Genomic DNA, 16,843 nt, shown 5'->3' with positions numbered 1-16,843 from the left:
TAGACATTAATATCTATGGTTTACTGTGCAAGTCCTGATTGGATAAGATTGGTATCCCGATATTGAACATCACCGTGGTACATCGGTAAGAATGTAGTATGGCCAATCGGTTCTGTTTAAGCCCTTTATTCTACACACATTTGAGCAAGAGATGATGAGGCTTGACGGTTAGGGTTTCTTTCTATGAAACCCATAATTACAACAATACAGTTAAACAATGACATTATACTTTACAATTGGGTAGGCCTACCTAATAGACGAACACAAAGTAACATTCAATGATATACCGTAGATTCATTACTGCATTCTTTCCCTGAATATACTATAGAAAGTAAGTAAACTATGTGCACTGCACACACCTGACAGGACATATTTTCTAAAGAGCAGGACCATACATATATTTTGTTTAAAATGACATTTTGGATAACTGCACATACTGTCTCATGACTGAGTAGTATTAAAGTGCTTGCAGGTCCTTCTGCTGAATTTCCTCAACAGTGGGGACTGGGTACATTACCCGAGACCACCAGTGGGAGGGAGCAAAATCCCAACGCGAGCGTGACGTCTACCGGAAACTCAGAAGAAATAGAAGAAGAACACTTTTCATTTAAATATGATTTAAACAAAACACCGCGATCGACGGTCATCGACCTAAGCCTGGGACCGAGGCTAGCGATTGACTACGATGGCAACAAAAACATTGGCCAAGTAAGTTTAGGAGGACCTTGTTAGATCGATATATAAATCGTGCTTGAAAAAGGAACGAAACAAAAGGCGTGTTGTTTAACTTGTGTTAATCTCGTTTTGAGCTTGTTGATCATGCATCATTCACATGTTTTCTAATATTCACAACTTTACCATAGTAACTAATGGGTGATGTCTGTGAAAGTGTGAAATCAATGTAAGTTATCGAATACTGATCAATCTTCTTCCACAGACAACTGGGATCAGTGAGGAAGCGCTCACAGTCCTCCACTGGACAAAGGAAACTACTAGTTTCCAGTAAGTTGGAGTGCAAATATAATTATGTAGCTACTGAATAATATACACATATATACTGATATTTTGGATGATACTTCATAGAAGTTCATACTACTAACTACTAGACCACTTTGGTATAGTCTCGTGAGTCGTGACAACAATTAACAGCAGAGGGTGCTGTTTTTCCTTTTTTCCGATTGGTTCCCAAATTGGTCACTCGATCTGGATCTGGTGACATCAAAATTAAATGCTTGGGACTTTTTAACTCCAGAGAAAACAAGCGTTGAGTGACAAGTTCTGACAACTATGACCACTGCTTTGAAAATAAATCCTGCCACTATGTAAATTATTATTATTATTTGCCCATTCATTGAATTTTGTTGTCTATGATGGAAAGACTATGTGTTGCATCGTTTGCATGTGAGAATACTTGATATACCGGTATACAACTTATACTACTACTTATTTCAGATCAAATATTTTCATACCTGATTGTGATTGACTACGAGTCCACTTGCTGGAGAGAGAAAAACAACTATGGCCCAGAGATCAGTAAGTCTACTAGCAATATACGGGAAAGACTAATTTCTTGATGCTTTGTGCTACATTTCATAATAATTAATTTCCTAACCACACATTTTATTTTCCCCTTTATTTCTCTGTCTGATCCTTCTCCCTCCTGATTCCTTACACATGGTATTGTAGTCGAGTTCCCTGCTGTTCTGTTGAACACATCTACTGGGGAGGTTGAGTCAGAGTTCCATAACTATGTTCAGCCTCAGGAGCACCCTGTTCTGTCGGAATTCTGCACCGAGCTGACTGGAATTACACAGGTGAATGTGATCTGATTAAATATGCAATCACAGGTTCTACCAGTATAGCTTTCTCTGCATCTCTAACATGAGCTCTCTCTCCTCACAGGGTCAAGTGGAAGCCGGGGTTCCCCTCCATATCTGCCTTGGTCGGTTCAGCCGTTGGCTGCAAGCTCTGCAGCTCCAAAAAGGTGTGGCCTTCCCTAGGGACCAGAGAGGCTCTGCACCCTCGGCTTCTAAAAAACCCTGTGCCTTCGTCACGTGGTCCGGTACTGTACACCTTCTCTTGGTCTACAATTTTAGGTGGACCTTAATTTTACCACAATTGGTTTGACATTAATTAGTTTATTTACCTGGACATAAACCACAACCAAGTAAAGGGTTAGTGGGCTTAAGTGGGGGCATAAGTGCCCATTGCTTCTCCGTGCATCCGGTAACTCTGCCCTACACGCATTGTGTTTTGCTTCATGTTGTCGATTTGGTTCCCCACGGCTTCTGTCACCCATGAACACAAGCTTACCATTTGTTCCACTGTGCACATGAATTAATACTGTAGTGTAGATGGATAAAGGGGCTTTGTGATGTGAAGTCTGAAATCATTATGCCAGTAAATGTTTATGCTCTATGATCAATCTTGGCCTAAGCCTTCCTTCTAGCAATATTGTGCTGCTTCCAGGAACAATCAGTCCTGTACCTTTCATTCTACTTGGTAGAACAGATAGGATTTCATTCCTTTATACTGTATTCAATTCTGTTCATGTTGTCATGTGTAATTGCATACACATGGAATAGTTTGGAATACCCTTCACCCACTTAAATTTGAAATATCAGTTGCAAACGATGATATACAAAGAAACAAGAAAAAAGTATTGGAAGTTCCAGAACCTTTACTTTAATGACTGTAAATAAGTCTAAGCACAATTCTGTTGTACCATGGTGGAAATGTTTGAGTTCTAACTAGCTTACAAAATATCCCTGTTTTTTTTGCTGTGTTTCAGACTGGGATCTTGGAGTGTGTCTGCAGTATGAGTGTAAGCGCAAGCAGCTTCACAAGCCAGATGTACTCAACAGCTGGATAGACCTAAGAGCCACTTACACGGTAGAGACACTGTACACTCTCATATTTCTTTCAGTCCTTCTTTCTGCCAATATTGATGACGTCTCCCATGTGTGTTTTGCAGTCATTTTACAATAAAAAGCCGAAAGGTCTGAATGGAGCACTGCAAGACCTAGGAATCCAGTTTTCTGGACGCGAGCATTCTGGTACTAAAAATCAACAGCTAATTGATAAAGCTATATTTAAAAAAAGGAAATTGTTTTATCCTAAATTCCTAATGTATTCTCCCCTGACTTCTTCCTTTATTTCCCATTTGTCCTGGCCTTCCTCAGGTCTGGATGATGCACGTAATACTGCCCAGCTAGCACTGAGGATGATGCAGGATGGGTGTGTGATGAAGATCACCAGAAGCCAAGATGGGGTGAGTGTGTCTGTGCCAACCCAACTGATGCCTCTCCCACACTACTAACCTTCCCCCCATGCCATGTGCCAACTGCCAACCCAACTGATGCATCTCCCACACTACTAACCTTCCCCATGCTATAACCAAGATGGGGTGAGTGTGTCTGTGCCAATCCAACTGATGCATCTCCCACACTACTAACCTTCCCCATGCCATGTGCCAACTGCCAACCCAACTGATGCATCTCCCACACTACTAACCTTCCCCATGCTATAACCAAGATGGGGTGAGTGTGTCTGTGCCAACCCAACTGATGCATCTCCCACACTACTAACCTTCCCCATGCCATAATCCCCCAAGGACTTTCGCAGGTGATTCCCCATCACGATCTGTTCTGTTTGCGCTACCTTCTCATATCTATTTATTTAACCATATCACATTAATTTATCATCTATACCATTCTAATCTTTAATCTTCAAAGACTACTTAATAATAACAATGCCATATTCACAAAACATTTTATATTTTTAGCCACTCCTATATTCAGCTAGTGTAGATGTGTCCGTCCTACACAATATTAAATTCCCATTGACGATGAATGGAGAATTTTACGTCATAGTGTCTGAGTGAAAGGCATAGGGCTCTATTTTCGCCCATGCTAAACTACTTTGCCATTTCTTACTATTTTGAAAATCATTTTTGAATAGTTAACATAGCCAATCTATATCGACACGTTGTGAGCTTGTAGATTGGCTATTTTAAATATTCAAAAATGTATTTCAAAATACAAAAAAAAAAGGCAAAGCAGTTTAGGGATAAAGGGTTTACCATGGATGAAAATGGAGCCCATAGTGTCCATTTTATAAGAGCGCCACCTCACTTCACACAGGTGTGATTTTTCATGTCTAATCACATCAATCTTTCTGCTCATAGAGACCATTGCAGACCAAGCCTCTGTTGGGAAATGCAAATAATCATGTCGCCAGCGAGAAAGAAAAGGAAATGGTCCTTGACACAGCTAAAACATCCTCATGTAAGACTCCAGAGTCTTGTCAACATAAGCCATGCTCAGAAAGCCATAATCTAGTAGTGGACACAAAGATGACCTCACACTCAATCCAAGAACTTGCTCAAGATGTCCAAAGTCTCATCTCTCCAAGAACACTGCTGAATGGTGTGACTACTCCTTTGTATGGGGATAGCAGCCGCAGGTCTAAAATACAGGCTACTACAAACCTTTCCTCTGGAATGGTAATAAACAATATGTCATTACGCAACAACAGTAAAAGCCTAATTTTAGTCTCAACCACTGTGGACTGCCTGCCCCATCTACCCCAGCTGATTCAGAGCTCTGAATCAAAGGAAACAGTAGTTGTACAGCAGGAGGAAATTGTAGCTGAAATGGACGAGGGGTGTGGTTCATATGATGCTGTGGTGTTTGAGTGTGATGGTGTCATCAATAACTTAAACGCATCAGAGTCTGGCAGTAGATGCTCTTTAATACGAGAAGAGACAAAGATTTCGGTCTGGAGTCGTACCAAATTAAATTGTATGGCAAGAATTCCTTCTAAAACTAAGGCACCAGAAAATTGTACTGTCAGAAACAATATGTCTACACCCATCAATAAGGAAGGCATATATCATTTTGCCACGCCTAAAATGTTTAATCAGAACTCTAAATCTCTTGCCTCCACATCAAATCATCTCGCAAGAGCAAATGGCAAAGCATCTCAAAAACGCAAAGAAGAGTCAGGGACATCCCATAATGAATCCCCAAAGCTTGACGGGTCTCTGAGACCTATGTCAGACAAAACCCATGCCTTATTTATGGGACCCAGATCTGTACTCTCACATCAGAACCCAACCAGAACGCATTCAAAAATGCACAAAGAACCTGTGAAGACCTCCTTTGCTATCTTTACTGACACAGCAAAACACTCTGCACTTTCACACTCTTCAAGTTACAACATCCAGCAGCGTCGTACCCCCTCTCCTTCAATCCAGACTCTCTCTGCCCTTTCCTCTTTGTCTACCAATCACTCTGGTGCTGCTGCGCCAACATCTAGGAGAATATCATGTAAAGTCACATCTCCACTGTGTGCTTGTGGGCGACGTTCAAAGCGTCAAATTGTGGCCAATGGTGGTCCCAATCATGGGCGAGGGTTTTATTGCTGTCCAGTCCGTCGGTCAGGCAGTGGAAACGGGATCAAGAAGGGATGTGAATTATTTAAGTGGGAGTCTGCTTTAATTCAGAGCCATTCCAAAAACGCTGCATCATCTGTCTCTCTCTGTTCCAACTCAAGTTTATACCGTCATGCTCCACACACCTCGAATTTAAGAAAGAGCTATTAAATATCAAATATCAGCAACGCAGGGATGATGCAGCGACTTTGCTATGCTCACAAATGAAATCTAATTGCAAAATAACTGTCTTTTTAACACTAGCTTTTCTGACAATCGGAGGAAAGTACAGATCAATATAAGGTCTTTTAGGGATTTCTAAACCCAAGAAAGCACTATTTCCATTGGGGTCCTTTGTACTGGATTCATCACACTACCGGTACTTAAGGTTTTGATTGTATTGACACTTCTGTCTGAATGCTGCTAAATATGCCACTTTTAATATTAAATGATGATAATAGAGTTTATTACATTTATTGTGGATACTAAATTATGAACTGTAAAATGAATTAATTGTGTAAAAATAAAATGTGCTAATGTTTCTTTTTCTATTCATTTATTTAAAACAGCACATTTTGATGAACACCACACCTACAACACATACAAGTTTATTTGAAAAACATCATTGCAATATGAAATAAGATGTTTCTTACACTTTGAGACACAAGAGGACAAGAGAACCACGCGCACTCTATTAAAAACAACAAAAAACAACTTATCAACTATCAAACAACGCTAAAAAAGTTTCTATTACTTCTGGTAAAGCTTGTACCCTCGGGAGGAACGAAATCTGGTGCCTTTTCGTGTGACTCACAGGTTGTGTGAGTCTCTCCCATTTCGTAGTGTGTAGCGACTTGTATTTGTAGACACACTCAATGTAAATCTGACAGATTTAGCAAGGATGCAAATTTCCATCTGTTGTCCCCATACAGAAAACAAGCAAAATTACAAAAAGAGCACATATATAAACATTACTAAAAGGGTCCCAAATGGACCTTGAAAGATGTAATGGATGGACACTCTTTGCGCTTCCTTGAACTGAGAAGGTGACGTGTATATAGACTGCACCTCACAATCCCCTCTGGGAAGGCATACTTGGTCCCTTGACTCCCTTACTATACTTGTTATTTATTAATTATTCATTAATTTTGAAGTTGCTGTGGCATGTGATCTCTTTTTGTATGTGGATAATTCGGTTCTGATGGTCGCACACTTAGGTCCCTGACTGCAGTCACATCCAGCTAAATCTGATTAAAATCGGATTTATTTCTCAAATCTGATCTTTTGGCCCGACCATTCACACTGCATTTGCAAGTGTCACAGATATGTGTGTTCTATTTGTTTAAATAAGTTAAACAAGCCACATGGAATCCGATTTAGATCAGGTTGTTACATTTAGAAATTTTAGACTGCCTCAGATCGCCTGAAATCAGATTTGAAAACAAACCACCTTTGAATGTGGCTCAAGTCACATTTGGAAAAAAAACAGTTTCCATGTAAGTCAAGAGCAGTGAGCTGCAAAGAGCTGTGGCAGACTGGCTGACAACAAACAGGCTGACCCTGCACACAGGAGGTAAGACTGAGGCCATATTTTTGGTAGCAGAATCAGGCTGGCTGGGTCACTAGGATTTGCTGTTAATATTGGTGACTGTGAAATAAAGTCCACAGAGGATAAATGTAACTGGAGAAAGCCAGGAAAGCTTCCTTCCTAGAGCACTTCACATCTTGGCTGTGGTATTGGTTCAGTTCAGACTCAGTCACTTCAACTACGGTGACACCTCTTGTTACACTGGCCAGTGGCCTCTCACAGCAAAAAAACAAACAACGGTCATCCATGGCTCATCCACATAGACATCTGGGGTTGGAGAACTTTGTAAACTGGTTGTAAACTGTAGAGAAGCGGGCAGTATATATTAAATTCTGCTCACTTTTATAATAGTTAAAATAAATGGTTCCAAAGTATCTGTTTGACTACTAACTGGTGAGTGAAACTCATAGGAGTTGCAGGTGAGTTTCACCCACCCGGGGCGGTGAAACAGACTTTGTACCATGTAAATTTAAAAACCTCATGAGTCATGAGTAAAAACAGATTCAGGAAATAAAAAGGTCCTCTCCAAACTGTTAACGTTATTAGTATATTATGCAGTGGATTGGATGTACCTACAGGGTAAAATTAAAAAAATGCATTGATTGCATTTTTTTTCTCCAAAGAGCTCATGATGTTATGTAGTCTGTATAGTTATATTGTTGTAATGTATTTTTTTGAGGACCGCAATGAAAATAAGCTGAAAGGCTTTCTTGTGTTTTTGATGACCTAAAGTATGTTGGAAAGTACTCTGTGCTCATTTTATCATCACCAAAATAAAATAAATCAATCAGTCACATTAATTGTTCTCTGTTACATAGAGATAAGATTTAAACCACTGACTGTAGCCCAGTAACACAAGGATTCTTACCCAGTAGAGTCGGTAAGAATCCCTTTATCCTCTAGCTTTTAATGAGAGAATAAAGGGTCCTCTCTGTGGAATGGCAGGCTCCGAACCTAAACTGCATGGGGTGCAGTGAGGTATGACCTTTGTCAAGATGTTTAAAGGTCAAATTCGATACCCATTTTCACAGGGAGGATACTGAATACTGATGGTCCTGCAGTTTCGCAGTTCAAAGTTGCCACTTCTGCCTCTGTAATTTCTTCTAGGTAAAACAATCACCCCCGTGTGAAGTAAGGGGCTCTCTTGTTTGTTGAAGTGATTTCAACCCATCTTTTCACCATGATCATGTAAGATGACAACTGAATTTACTGATAAGCACAGAGCTGAATTAAATAGTTGCACTGTTTAGAAAAGTCGATTAGCTCAGACACATATGACGTAAATTATCCTTTCATTGTCAATGGCATTTAATGTTTGTGTTGCCACAAAAAGCTGATTTGTTCAGACACAACATATGATGTAAATTCTCCTTTCATTGTCAATGGCAAATGTGACAAGTGTTGTGACGAAAAGTTGTATACAGGAGGGGCTTGCACCCCTCAAAAACTGATTGTTCATTATTAATAGGGCTGGAAAGAAACTTGGAGGTTTTAAAAGGTTGTGTGATCTCACAAGGGGCGGCGGTGGCTCAGGGGTAGAGTGCCTGGATGGGAACCGCAAGGTTGCCAGTTCGAACCTGGGCTCCCCCAGAGTTACTGTCGAAGTGTCCTTGAGCAAAACACTGAACCCCTAATTGCTCCCGATGTGCTAGTTGGTGCCTTGCATGGTTTCCACTGCCATCGGTGGGTGAATGGGTGAATGTAATGCACAATCTATGTAAAGCGCCTTGGATAAAGGCGCTATATAAATGCACCATTTTATCTCAGAAACCGAGATTATGGAGGGTAAAAATTAATTTACACGCCTTTCACCAGTGTAGGCTACTATCATATATGTATTGATTGATTGGTTGAAATTGTATCAACAGTTTGGAGAATGGATAGCCGCCCTACAGTTCAGGTAAAGTACAGGTGATACAAAAACTCAGAGGATAAAACCAGAAAAAGAAATCATCATATATATACACGGTTAGAAAAAAGGGGAAATATGTACATTATTGAAAAAGGGGGGATTCAGAACTTAAGTACCATGTACATTGTACATCTCATGAATCATTCGTGATGATTGTGTTCGCAAAAAACTCTTTGTCCCTCGGCACACTCCGTACAGCCGCATTAACGCATAAGAGCGTAGGTGCGGAAGTTTCACGCTTGAAGAGAGAAGAGAGATTGCGGCATATTGCGGTAAGGCGAGCTAGCGAACAGCTGCCACACTTAGCTTAGCCATAGTGTCGTGCTGCACGATTCATTAATACTCCTAATAGGAGCCAACTTATCAACAAACGCGTACATTTAAAATATATTCGGGTCAATAATAGTCGACGCTACTGATTGTATGTGATTAACGTTTCATTTCTGCCCGGAGGCGACTTGTAAATCGACGGAATTGCAGAAGGAGGTACGTAGCGCGTGTTGTCGCCATTGTTTATAATTTGGGGTCAGACTAATTCCTAGATAAGGTTAACAATAGATATCTATATATTTATTAGTGTTTTAATTGTTACTTTTAGTTTTGGGTTTATTGGGCTGTATGTGAAGTATCACTCATTAGCCGAATAGTAACACGAAGTAGTTGGCTGTTATTTCATCTTTTCACAATAAGCTCCGTGTGCTAACGTTAGCTTTCCAGCACATAGACTTCTACGCGTGTGCATTCGATCAGATTAGTAGGAATATTGTCCATACTAATTGCTACTGTTATTGTTAAATTTAAAACCTCAACACATTTAAAGGGTTTGTATTGCGTCTTAACATCCATGTTTGTTAGTGAGAAACGTTGGTTTCAGTCGCTAGCTAGATGAAACCAGAGCCTATCGCTCTCGATCAAACGATATGTTGTAGGCCCGACCATGGTCCCAAATGGGCATGGACGAGCGTTAAATGTGGGCAGATGTTTTGTTTCGCATGTAGCCACAGCGTTTGTTTTGTGTGTTCACCTTTCTTTTCTTTTTTGCAACAAAGCATGAGCCTTGATGGTTAGTATTTTTTTAAACAAAGTATGATGTGTAGCCCATACACATACAGCCGCACACGTGACTGAACTTGGTGGCGCGCAATGATGGCCATAGATAAGTTATCAGTGCATATCTACATTACTGTGTGCTGGCCTGTGTTGTATTGACCATGGAGACAAATGTATTTATCTCAATTATCAATTATCTCAAAACTACGCCCATCGTGTAGAAAGCTCCTGGAAAGAGCGAGTCTTTTTGCAGATTTATTTTTTTGTATATGAATGATTTATTTTTTTGTTCTTGGTAAATTGTACAATGCTGGATAGACTGGGCCACTGGCTTGTTGTGATCATGACATTCTGCTGTCATCTTATGTAAATTCAAATTGTAACGAAGGCTTTCACACACGTTGTAGTTACCCACTCAATATTGGTACTCCATATATGGAGATATCTAACTAACCTATGTAAGTCTGACATCTCAACTCCATATTTGGACCAGGTTGATCTAGCTCCAAATATGGAGCTGGCAGGCATCTAGTGCTGACATCATGCTAATGTAAAACTCCATATATGGCCCTATCGTGACATCAGTAACTAGTCAGGATATTTGGCCTTACAACCCATATATCTGCATTATACAGACATCTAGTTCCTAACTTCCTACTGGACACAGGTTCTAGACTGACAACCAGTCCCCGTTTTTAAGTAGTGTTTCATGTAAACATTTACCTGTCTCTTCTCCAACAGTCAAGGAGAGATGTCTTACCACTCGTCCTCACGTAGCTCGTCAAGGGCTACAGACTGCAAAGTCTATGTTGGTGACCTTGGCAATGGTGCTGCTAAGGGTGAGCTGGAGCGAGCATTCAGTTATTACGGCCCACTACGAAGTGTTTGGGTGGCCAGGAACCCACCTGGGTTTGCCTTCGTTGAGTATGAGGATCCCAGAGATGCAGAGGATGCCGTGAAAGGCATGGATGGAAAGTAAGTAAAAACCTTTTAATTACGAATGCAGTGAGCACTTACTATGAGACCTAGCAGATCATGTCTGTCTGTGTGTCTGTGTCTGTCTGTGCCGCTATCCAAATATGGAGTGTGTTGCATCAGCAATCACTCAGCTCCATATATGGGCACAAAAGGGGCCAGGTCCACTCAGCTCCATATATGGGCACAAAAGGGGCCAGGTCCACATATACAGTAACAGCGGGACAGACAGACAGACAGACAGACATGATCTGCAGGGTCTCAGCTGCGTTCGCTTCCCGCGTTTGCGCGTCTTACTGGTGTATCTTTATGTATAACCTTTTGTTTTCACATGCTTATTGTCAATGTTCTAAACCCCTTTCCATCCCTGCTCTTCTTTTATCCAACAGAGTCATGTGTGGCTCTCGTATTCGTGTGGAAATGTCGTCCGGGATGTCTAGGAAGGGCCGTGGTCGTCCCAGCCGACGCCATTTTGATCCCAACGATAGTTGTTACCAGTGTGGCGAGAGAGGCCACTATGCGTATGACTGCTACCGCTTCAACAAGAGAGGAGGTGGTCGTCGTAGCAGGTAATGGTCTGGAACCGTAGACTTGCATGTTTGTTTTGTTTTTTTTGTAACTCAATGTTTTGTTGATGATCCACTTTCTATTGCACAGGATAGAGAAATGTATAATGATGTGGGAAGGCTTCTTATTTGGGCACATTAGGATTGTACTCATTAAAGTGAATTTGTAGGAATTGGCTTTAAAACTGTTTGAATTCTCATACACAACATAAAAGGGAATATATTTTTCAAATTAATTCACATCAAGTGAAAATGAGATCCAAATGTAAATGTAGTCTGGTGTGTTTGTTGCAGGTCTCGCTCCAGGTCCCGATCTCGTTCCAGGTCTCGGTCCCGTGGGCGTCGCTACCGCTCTCGCTCCCGTAGCCGTAGCAATGACCGGTAAGTTTCCTTTAGGTACAGTTCCCTCAGACCATACTAGTTGAGTGTAATCAGATTCATTCAACATAATTCAGATTTGGAACCCAGAAATGGGTGGCAGAAGCATTGGGAATGGGGCCATTTGGAAAGTTCCTAGTTTGATCCCTGGTTCCTCCTGTGTTTTTGAAACAAAATAAACGACAGAATGTATGGGGAGTAAAGTTGGGTTTTTTAAATCTAGCTTGTTTGTTCCTCTCTGATGCCTACTTCCAATTTCTGACTGCTCTGTCTGTCTTTCAACAGCCGCCAACGTACTGCATCCTACTCCAAGCGCAGGAGCAGGTGAGGCTACAGATTTAGAATTTTCTCATTTGGGTGATTTTACACACCTAGTTACTGAGTGCTGTTTTGGTCTCTACACTGTAAAGAACAGATTTGGCATCTTTGCCAAATGCATGGATGGCAGAGCTGTGTACAGACTGATTTCCATCAAACCACAGGTGGCTGTGACATGGTGAATAGTCAAGTGGTGCTAGTAAGGTCGTCTATCAGAAACTGCTGTGAACCAGTGCAGATAATTTCTGTCTCGTTTTGAGATGATGGCAGTGTGTAACGCCACAACTTATATAAATATGGTGATATTTTGGCTTTAAAGTGAATGAACGACAGTCTGTACAATGAGAAGCTCTGTTTGGACATGAACACTTTTTTTTAGTTTAATAAATTGTGAGTGTCTCTCCACAGTAGTAAAATACATAGCTGAAAATAACCTAATCATTTTGATGACTCATGCATACTGGCATACCAGTTATGTGCAGGGCTGGGTATAGCAACTTGGATGCAGATAGCATTTAAGTTCCAGCTAGTAAATGCATACATAATTGAAGAAAGTATGACATGGATGGCATGGCAGCTTATAAACATGGCCACCCAGAAACATGGTTTTGCTTGTTATAAAACAATCTTTTCTCCTGTGATGTTAGGTCTGGCTCCCCGGCCCGTTCCAACAAGTCCAGAACTCCAGTGAGAAGGTATGTATGCATCAGACTGACAGACACACACGTATATGTGAGTGACCCGGTATAGATCAGGGGGCCTGTGAAGCCATGACTCACTAATATATTTTATATAATTTATATAATATCCATTGACTATTGTCTGTAGAAGAACTACCTTCAGCCCAGTCTCGTGCTGTTCTCTCAACAAAATGAAAGGTGATAACAATGCCTTGTGTGCGACACCTCTACCGATTAACATGCAAGCCCACTGGCTGGTCAGGTTTAGCATTCTAAAAGAGTGCTATTATCATATGTATGGACTTCTCACCGAATAGTAAGTCTTTAAATTAATTGTAGTCTGGGATGGCTTTTGGTATGAAGAAGAATATATATCTGTTTTCTCAGTTAGGTTGTTTTTTAACATCCTGTCCTTTCCTGTTGTAGTCGTTCCAGGTCTCGTTCCCGTTCCCGTTCAGCCTCCAGGACGTCCAGGCCCAGAGGGCGCTCTGCTTCCCGCTCTCGCTCCCGCTCCCGTTCAGCCAGCCACAAGAGGAAAAGGTGAAAAACACTCTAGCTTCCTTACTCAAACATTGATTGAGGTTATAGATGAGTGATGTATTTACCTGTCTTTTGATTTTCTAGCTGTTCATGCTTGGTACTTCTTGGTCCACTTGGTTTTTGACCAGGACTTCAGTAAATTGTCCTAATATAATTCCATGCACAAAGAATTCACTACTAGTTCTAGAATCTAGATCGTCCCTTTTCCCCGCTATTGTGTTTTTATATGTGACAGTACAGAGGTGAGGCTCAGAATGTTAGCTAGAGCTAGATCCTTCTTCCTAGGTAAGTGTTGACTCTAGGGGATCAGGTAGATTCTCCAATGGAACGTTGGACTTCACTGGATGACTGCCATGTTGCTCGAAGCGGGAAAACCACAAAGAAGAAGGCGGCAAGGCGCCAGATAATCCTGGCGAGTTTGCATCTGCTGCTGCCGTAAGCAAAGGTGAAACAGAGGATGGGGACTTTGGACCCATAGAGAGGGATAAGGAAGTAGTCAGCATGGTTAGCTCTTCCCATGTGTTCTCTTTCACTTCTTACTATAGTGGTCATATTGTGTACATATTGCATTACTTGGAAAGAAAGCACATGGAAGGACAACCTTAACATTCTGTAATCCATGGACCATCTAGCACAGCGAGGCACACTAGCTAGATTTTTTTTTGTGGAAAATAATTGTAGTTATTCAGGTAAGTTCAGGTAGGAGTACTGCACCGTTGGGTGTGATATACTTTTTTTTTTTTTTTTTTAGCCTTTGCAGTACAGTTTTGTTTATTTTTCATATTTCCTTTAAAGCGTGTGTTGGGAGCTGAGCACTGCGCAGGCACCGCAGCTGTCCCCAGGCCCAGGGTCTGCCAGCTGGCGGTGTGCACATCCTGCGGGAGGGTGACTTAAGCGCCGACCTGAGATCAGCCTACGCCTGCGGCTACTGCTGGCGTTAGAGAGAGAGTGAGGTCGACCTACCGACCGACCCCCCTCCCCACCCACAGTGAATGAGTGTCCGACCGACGCACACGCTCGGATGAGATCAGCCCGCTCGCACATACAGTTGTTCTACTAGAATCGCCCAGCCAGCCAGCCTTCCTTCCGAGCTACCAGACGGGCTGGTCCACACAGTTCAGAGTTCGACCACTACCTTAAAAAAAAAAAAATCCCCTAACTACCAGACCCCCCCACCCCACCTACCTACCAGAGCACTCCGGCCTCTGACTTAGCTTCTGAAAGTGAGAGAATGTGAGAGAGAGTGCTGACGAGAGATCAGTCTTCAAGAGCCTCGCAGCGCAGTGTGTCTCCGAGTTGTAGTTCTTCAGTGCTTCGCGTCTCTGTACTTGTTCGTTCTGCTACTGTCTCCAAAGGTAAACCAAAAATCAACTCCCATGACAAAGATCAGACATATAATTTTGATGGGGAAAATTAAACGGACGAGTAGTTGTCTTTATCCACCTAGAGAGCTAATGCTGATACCAGACATGCGCAGAGTACCGATGTGGGTGTACGTAGTCGTGTGTGTGTGTGTGTGTGTGTGTGAGAGTGGGATTAAGAGGAACTATTCACCATGTACGTTTGGAGTGCAAACGTTAAAATTAACCCTTTTTCATAGCGGTGAAGATGGGTTAGAGGGGCTCTAATAATGAACTAACCTGGGATCATGTGATCATGATTCCCCTAGTAGTTAAAAACGTATATAATTTTATTTATTTTGGTATGTTTTTTTATTCTAACTGGATTATTTTTTTCCTTTTTTCTAAACCGGATCACACAACTAGTTTTTGAACAAATTCCATGCGCGATGTTCATATTGAGGGTAATAATGGTCCAGGGTCAAGAGTAGTTTTATTTGGGGTTTGTATTCAGGGCTCTTTATCTGTGTGAAATATTAAGTTGGCTCTCTTGAATTGCCATAAAAAAAGATGGAATTTCTTCCACAAACCACCTGTGGCCATTTCCTTGGCTCAGAGAATTCCAGGCATCTAAAGGGTTTGCATTCAATCTTTAAATGGCAAATTGAGCTATGATGATGAGCTCAAAGCCATTGCCATACTTGGAAAGTGTCTTATTCAAGGAAATGCAGGTGTAGGGTTGTTACACAGGTGAGAACAAAGTAGTGGTGGTGTAAATGGCTGAAGGTCACTTGGGGTTTGTAAGCAATCTAAAGGACTGTTGAGATGCTCTATACTTTGACCTTCGTCCCACAGTTTACTAATCATTCTCTTTTTCCGTTGCAGTCGCTCCCGTTCTCCAAGTCCCAAGCGGAGGAGTCCAACACCAGCTGATGACTGAAGCTGCATTTGCTCAACCCTGATGAGTCTGTTCCCCCAAGAACACATTAAACCTAGACACACGTCCCTTAACTCTCATCCTTCCACCTGCTTCAAAAGCCCTGCAGCGGTTTCTTTGTCGTCTGTGAAGTAATGATTTGATTTTTTGTTCCTGCAGTGTATTCGCCATGCTGTGCAGACTTGGAATGTTGTACATGTATAGACAATTTGGATGACATTGTTTTACACACTGCTTTCCTGGTCCTGCACCATTATAGAGAAGTTGAGTAAGGGAGCATAAATGGTGAGGATGATGTTGTAAAAATTCCTATAACAGTAGACTTTTTAACAATGACTTGGGCAGTCCAGAAGGCAATTTGCATTTGTCTAGAATGTAGATGCTTACCTGAGTTAATTGGCACCATTCTGCAGGGTGAGAGGCACTAGTCCAATTTTAGAAGTTTTGGATTGACCACTTTTTAATCCCTAAATCCTTTCCATAACCCTAGTGCTAGATCTCACAAATGAAAATAACTGCCCTGTACCATCCTGTCTCGTACATCTTACACAAACACCAGGCTGGTCTGCATGCCTTATGTATGATGTTACATTCCTAGACAGAATATTTTAGTACTCTGCATGATGTTTGTCATTTTACTACTGAACTGCCCTTTTTACAATTGTTATCAGGTCACTGTAAACAAATTGGACTGTTCCTTTTTGTTCTGATTATCTGAAATTATTCTTGTGATGTTTTGAATTCATAGAGTGCTTAAGTTTAATTTCTGTAAGGGCTTCCTTGATTTTTGCTCTCCCTGGCCTTTGATGACAGGCAGTTTTATTTTTAAATAAATGTCTTAGACATACCTCTTGGTTCTTGTGTCCTTTGTACATGTGAATTTGTTTTATTAAATGAACAGCAGGCCTAACGTGCTGTGCTTTTATCAGGTCTTACTGGGCCTGTATTTCTGGTCCCTTGAGGGATGCCATGGTGCATGATGCGTTTCCCCCATGAGTTCATTAGCAATGTTAATTAAAAACATTGTTGGTATCAGCTGGCCACTATCTTTTGACCCCCTAGCTCAGACAACACCCATCTTGCAACAATGCCCTCATTAGCATCAACACACCTGTGAAACAAGTA

The 16,843-nt window shown here is 41.5% G+C and overlaps 2 protein-coding genes across 3 annotated transcripts; both read left to right on the top strand.

The window, feature by feature from the left end:
* The first annotated feature begins 654 nt into the window (after window positions 1-654).
* eri2 (ERI1 exoribonuclease family member 2) lies at window positions 655-5,862 on the top strand. The gene is made up of 9 exons (XM_080759486.1): window positions 655-708; window positions 938-1,002; window positions 1,453-1,533; window positions 1,687-1,814; window positions 1,903-2,062; window positions 2,792-2,892; window positions 2,975-3,056; window positions 3,183-3,271; window positions 4,187-5,862. Exons 1-9 carry the CDS (start codon window positions 686-688, stop codon window positions 5,603-5,605), a joined length of 2,148 nt encoding a protein of 715 aa, XP_080615612.1. The 5' UTR covers window positions 655-685; the 3' UTR covers window positions 5,606-5,862.
* Window positions 5,863-9,190: 3,328 nt separating this feature from the next.
* LOC308313186 (uncharacterized protein) lies at window positions 9,191-16,565 on the top strand. 2 transcript variants are annotated; one of them, XR_013963860.1, is made up of 9 exons: window positions 9,191-9,420; window positions 10,726-10,959; window positions 11,349-11,528; window positions 11,820-11,906; window positions 12,189-12,227; window positions 12,869-12,916; window positions 13,328-13,441; window positions 14,237-14,796; window positions 15,667-16,565. XR_013963860.1 is itself a non-coding variant. In XM_080760152.1 (8 exons), exons 2-8 carry the CDS (start codon window positions 10,736-10,738, stop codon window positions 15,719-15,721), a joined length of 747 nt encoding a protein of 248 aa, XP_080616278.1. In that variant the 5' UTR covers window positions 9,191-9,420; window positions 10,726-10,735; the 3' UTR covers window positions 15,722-16,565. The 2 variants fall into 2 exon arrangements, 1 of the variants encoding a protein (XP_080616278.1); XM_080760152.1 differs by lacking the exon at window positions 14,237-14,796.
* Window positions 16,566-16,843: the final 278 nt, after the last annotated feature.

This window comes from Protomyctophum bolini, assembly GCF_963924005.1.
Source record: "Protomyctophum bolini genome assembly, chromosome: 3".
Lineage (NCBI taxonomy): Eukaryota > Metazoa > Chordata > Actinopteri > Myctophiformes > Myctophidae > Protomyctophum > Protomyctophum bolini.
This window is presented reverse-complemented; position numbering and strand designations above follow the sequence as displayed.

What these genes read in the sequence shown, in the direction of transcription:
- eri2 (XM_080759486.1), top strand. Translation starts at nt 686, where the DNA reads ATGGCAACAAAAACATTGGCCAA. An exon ending in AAGGAAACTACTAGTTTCCA is followed by an intron (nt 1,003 to 1,452) that starts GTAAGTTGGAGT and finishes TACTTATTTCAG; the next exon opens with ATCAAATATTTTCATACCTG. An exon ending in AGCTGACTGGAATTACACAG is followed by an intron (nt 1,815 to 1,902) that starts GTGAATGTGATC and finishes CTCTCCTCACAG; the next exon opens with GGTCAAGTGGAAGCCGGGGT.
- LOC308313186 (XM_080760152.1), top strand. Translation starts at nt 10,736, where the DNA reads ATGTCTTACCACTCGTCCTCACGTAGCTCGTCAAGGGCTACAGACTGC. An exon ending in GTGAAAGGCATGGATGGAAA is followed by an intron (nt 10,960 to 11,348) that starts GTAAGTAAAAAC and finishes TTTATCCAACAG; the next exon opens with AGTCATGTGTGGCTCTCGTA. An exon ending in GGAGGTGGTCGTCGTAGCAG is followed by an intron (nt 11,529 to 11,819) that starts GTAATGGTCTGG and finishes TGTTTGTTGCAG; the next exon opens with GTCTCGCTCCAGGTCCCGAT.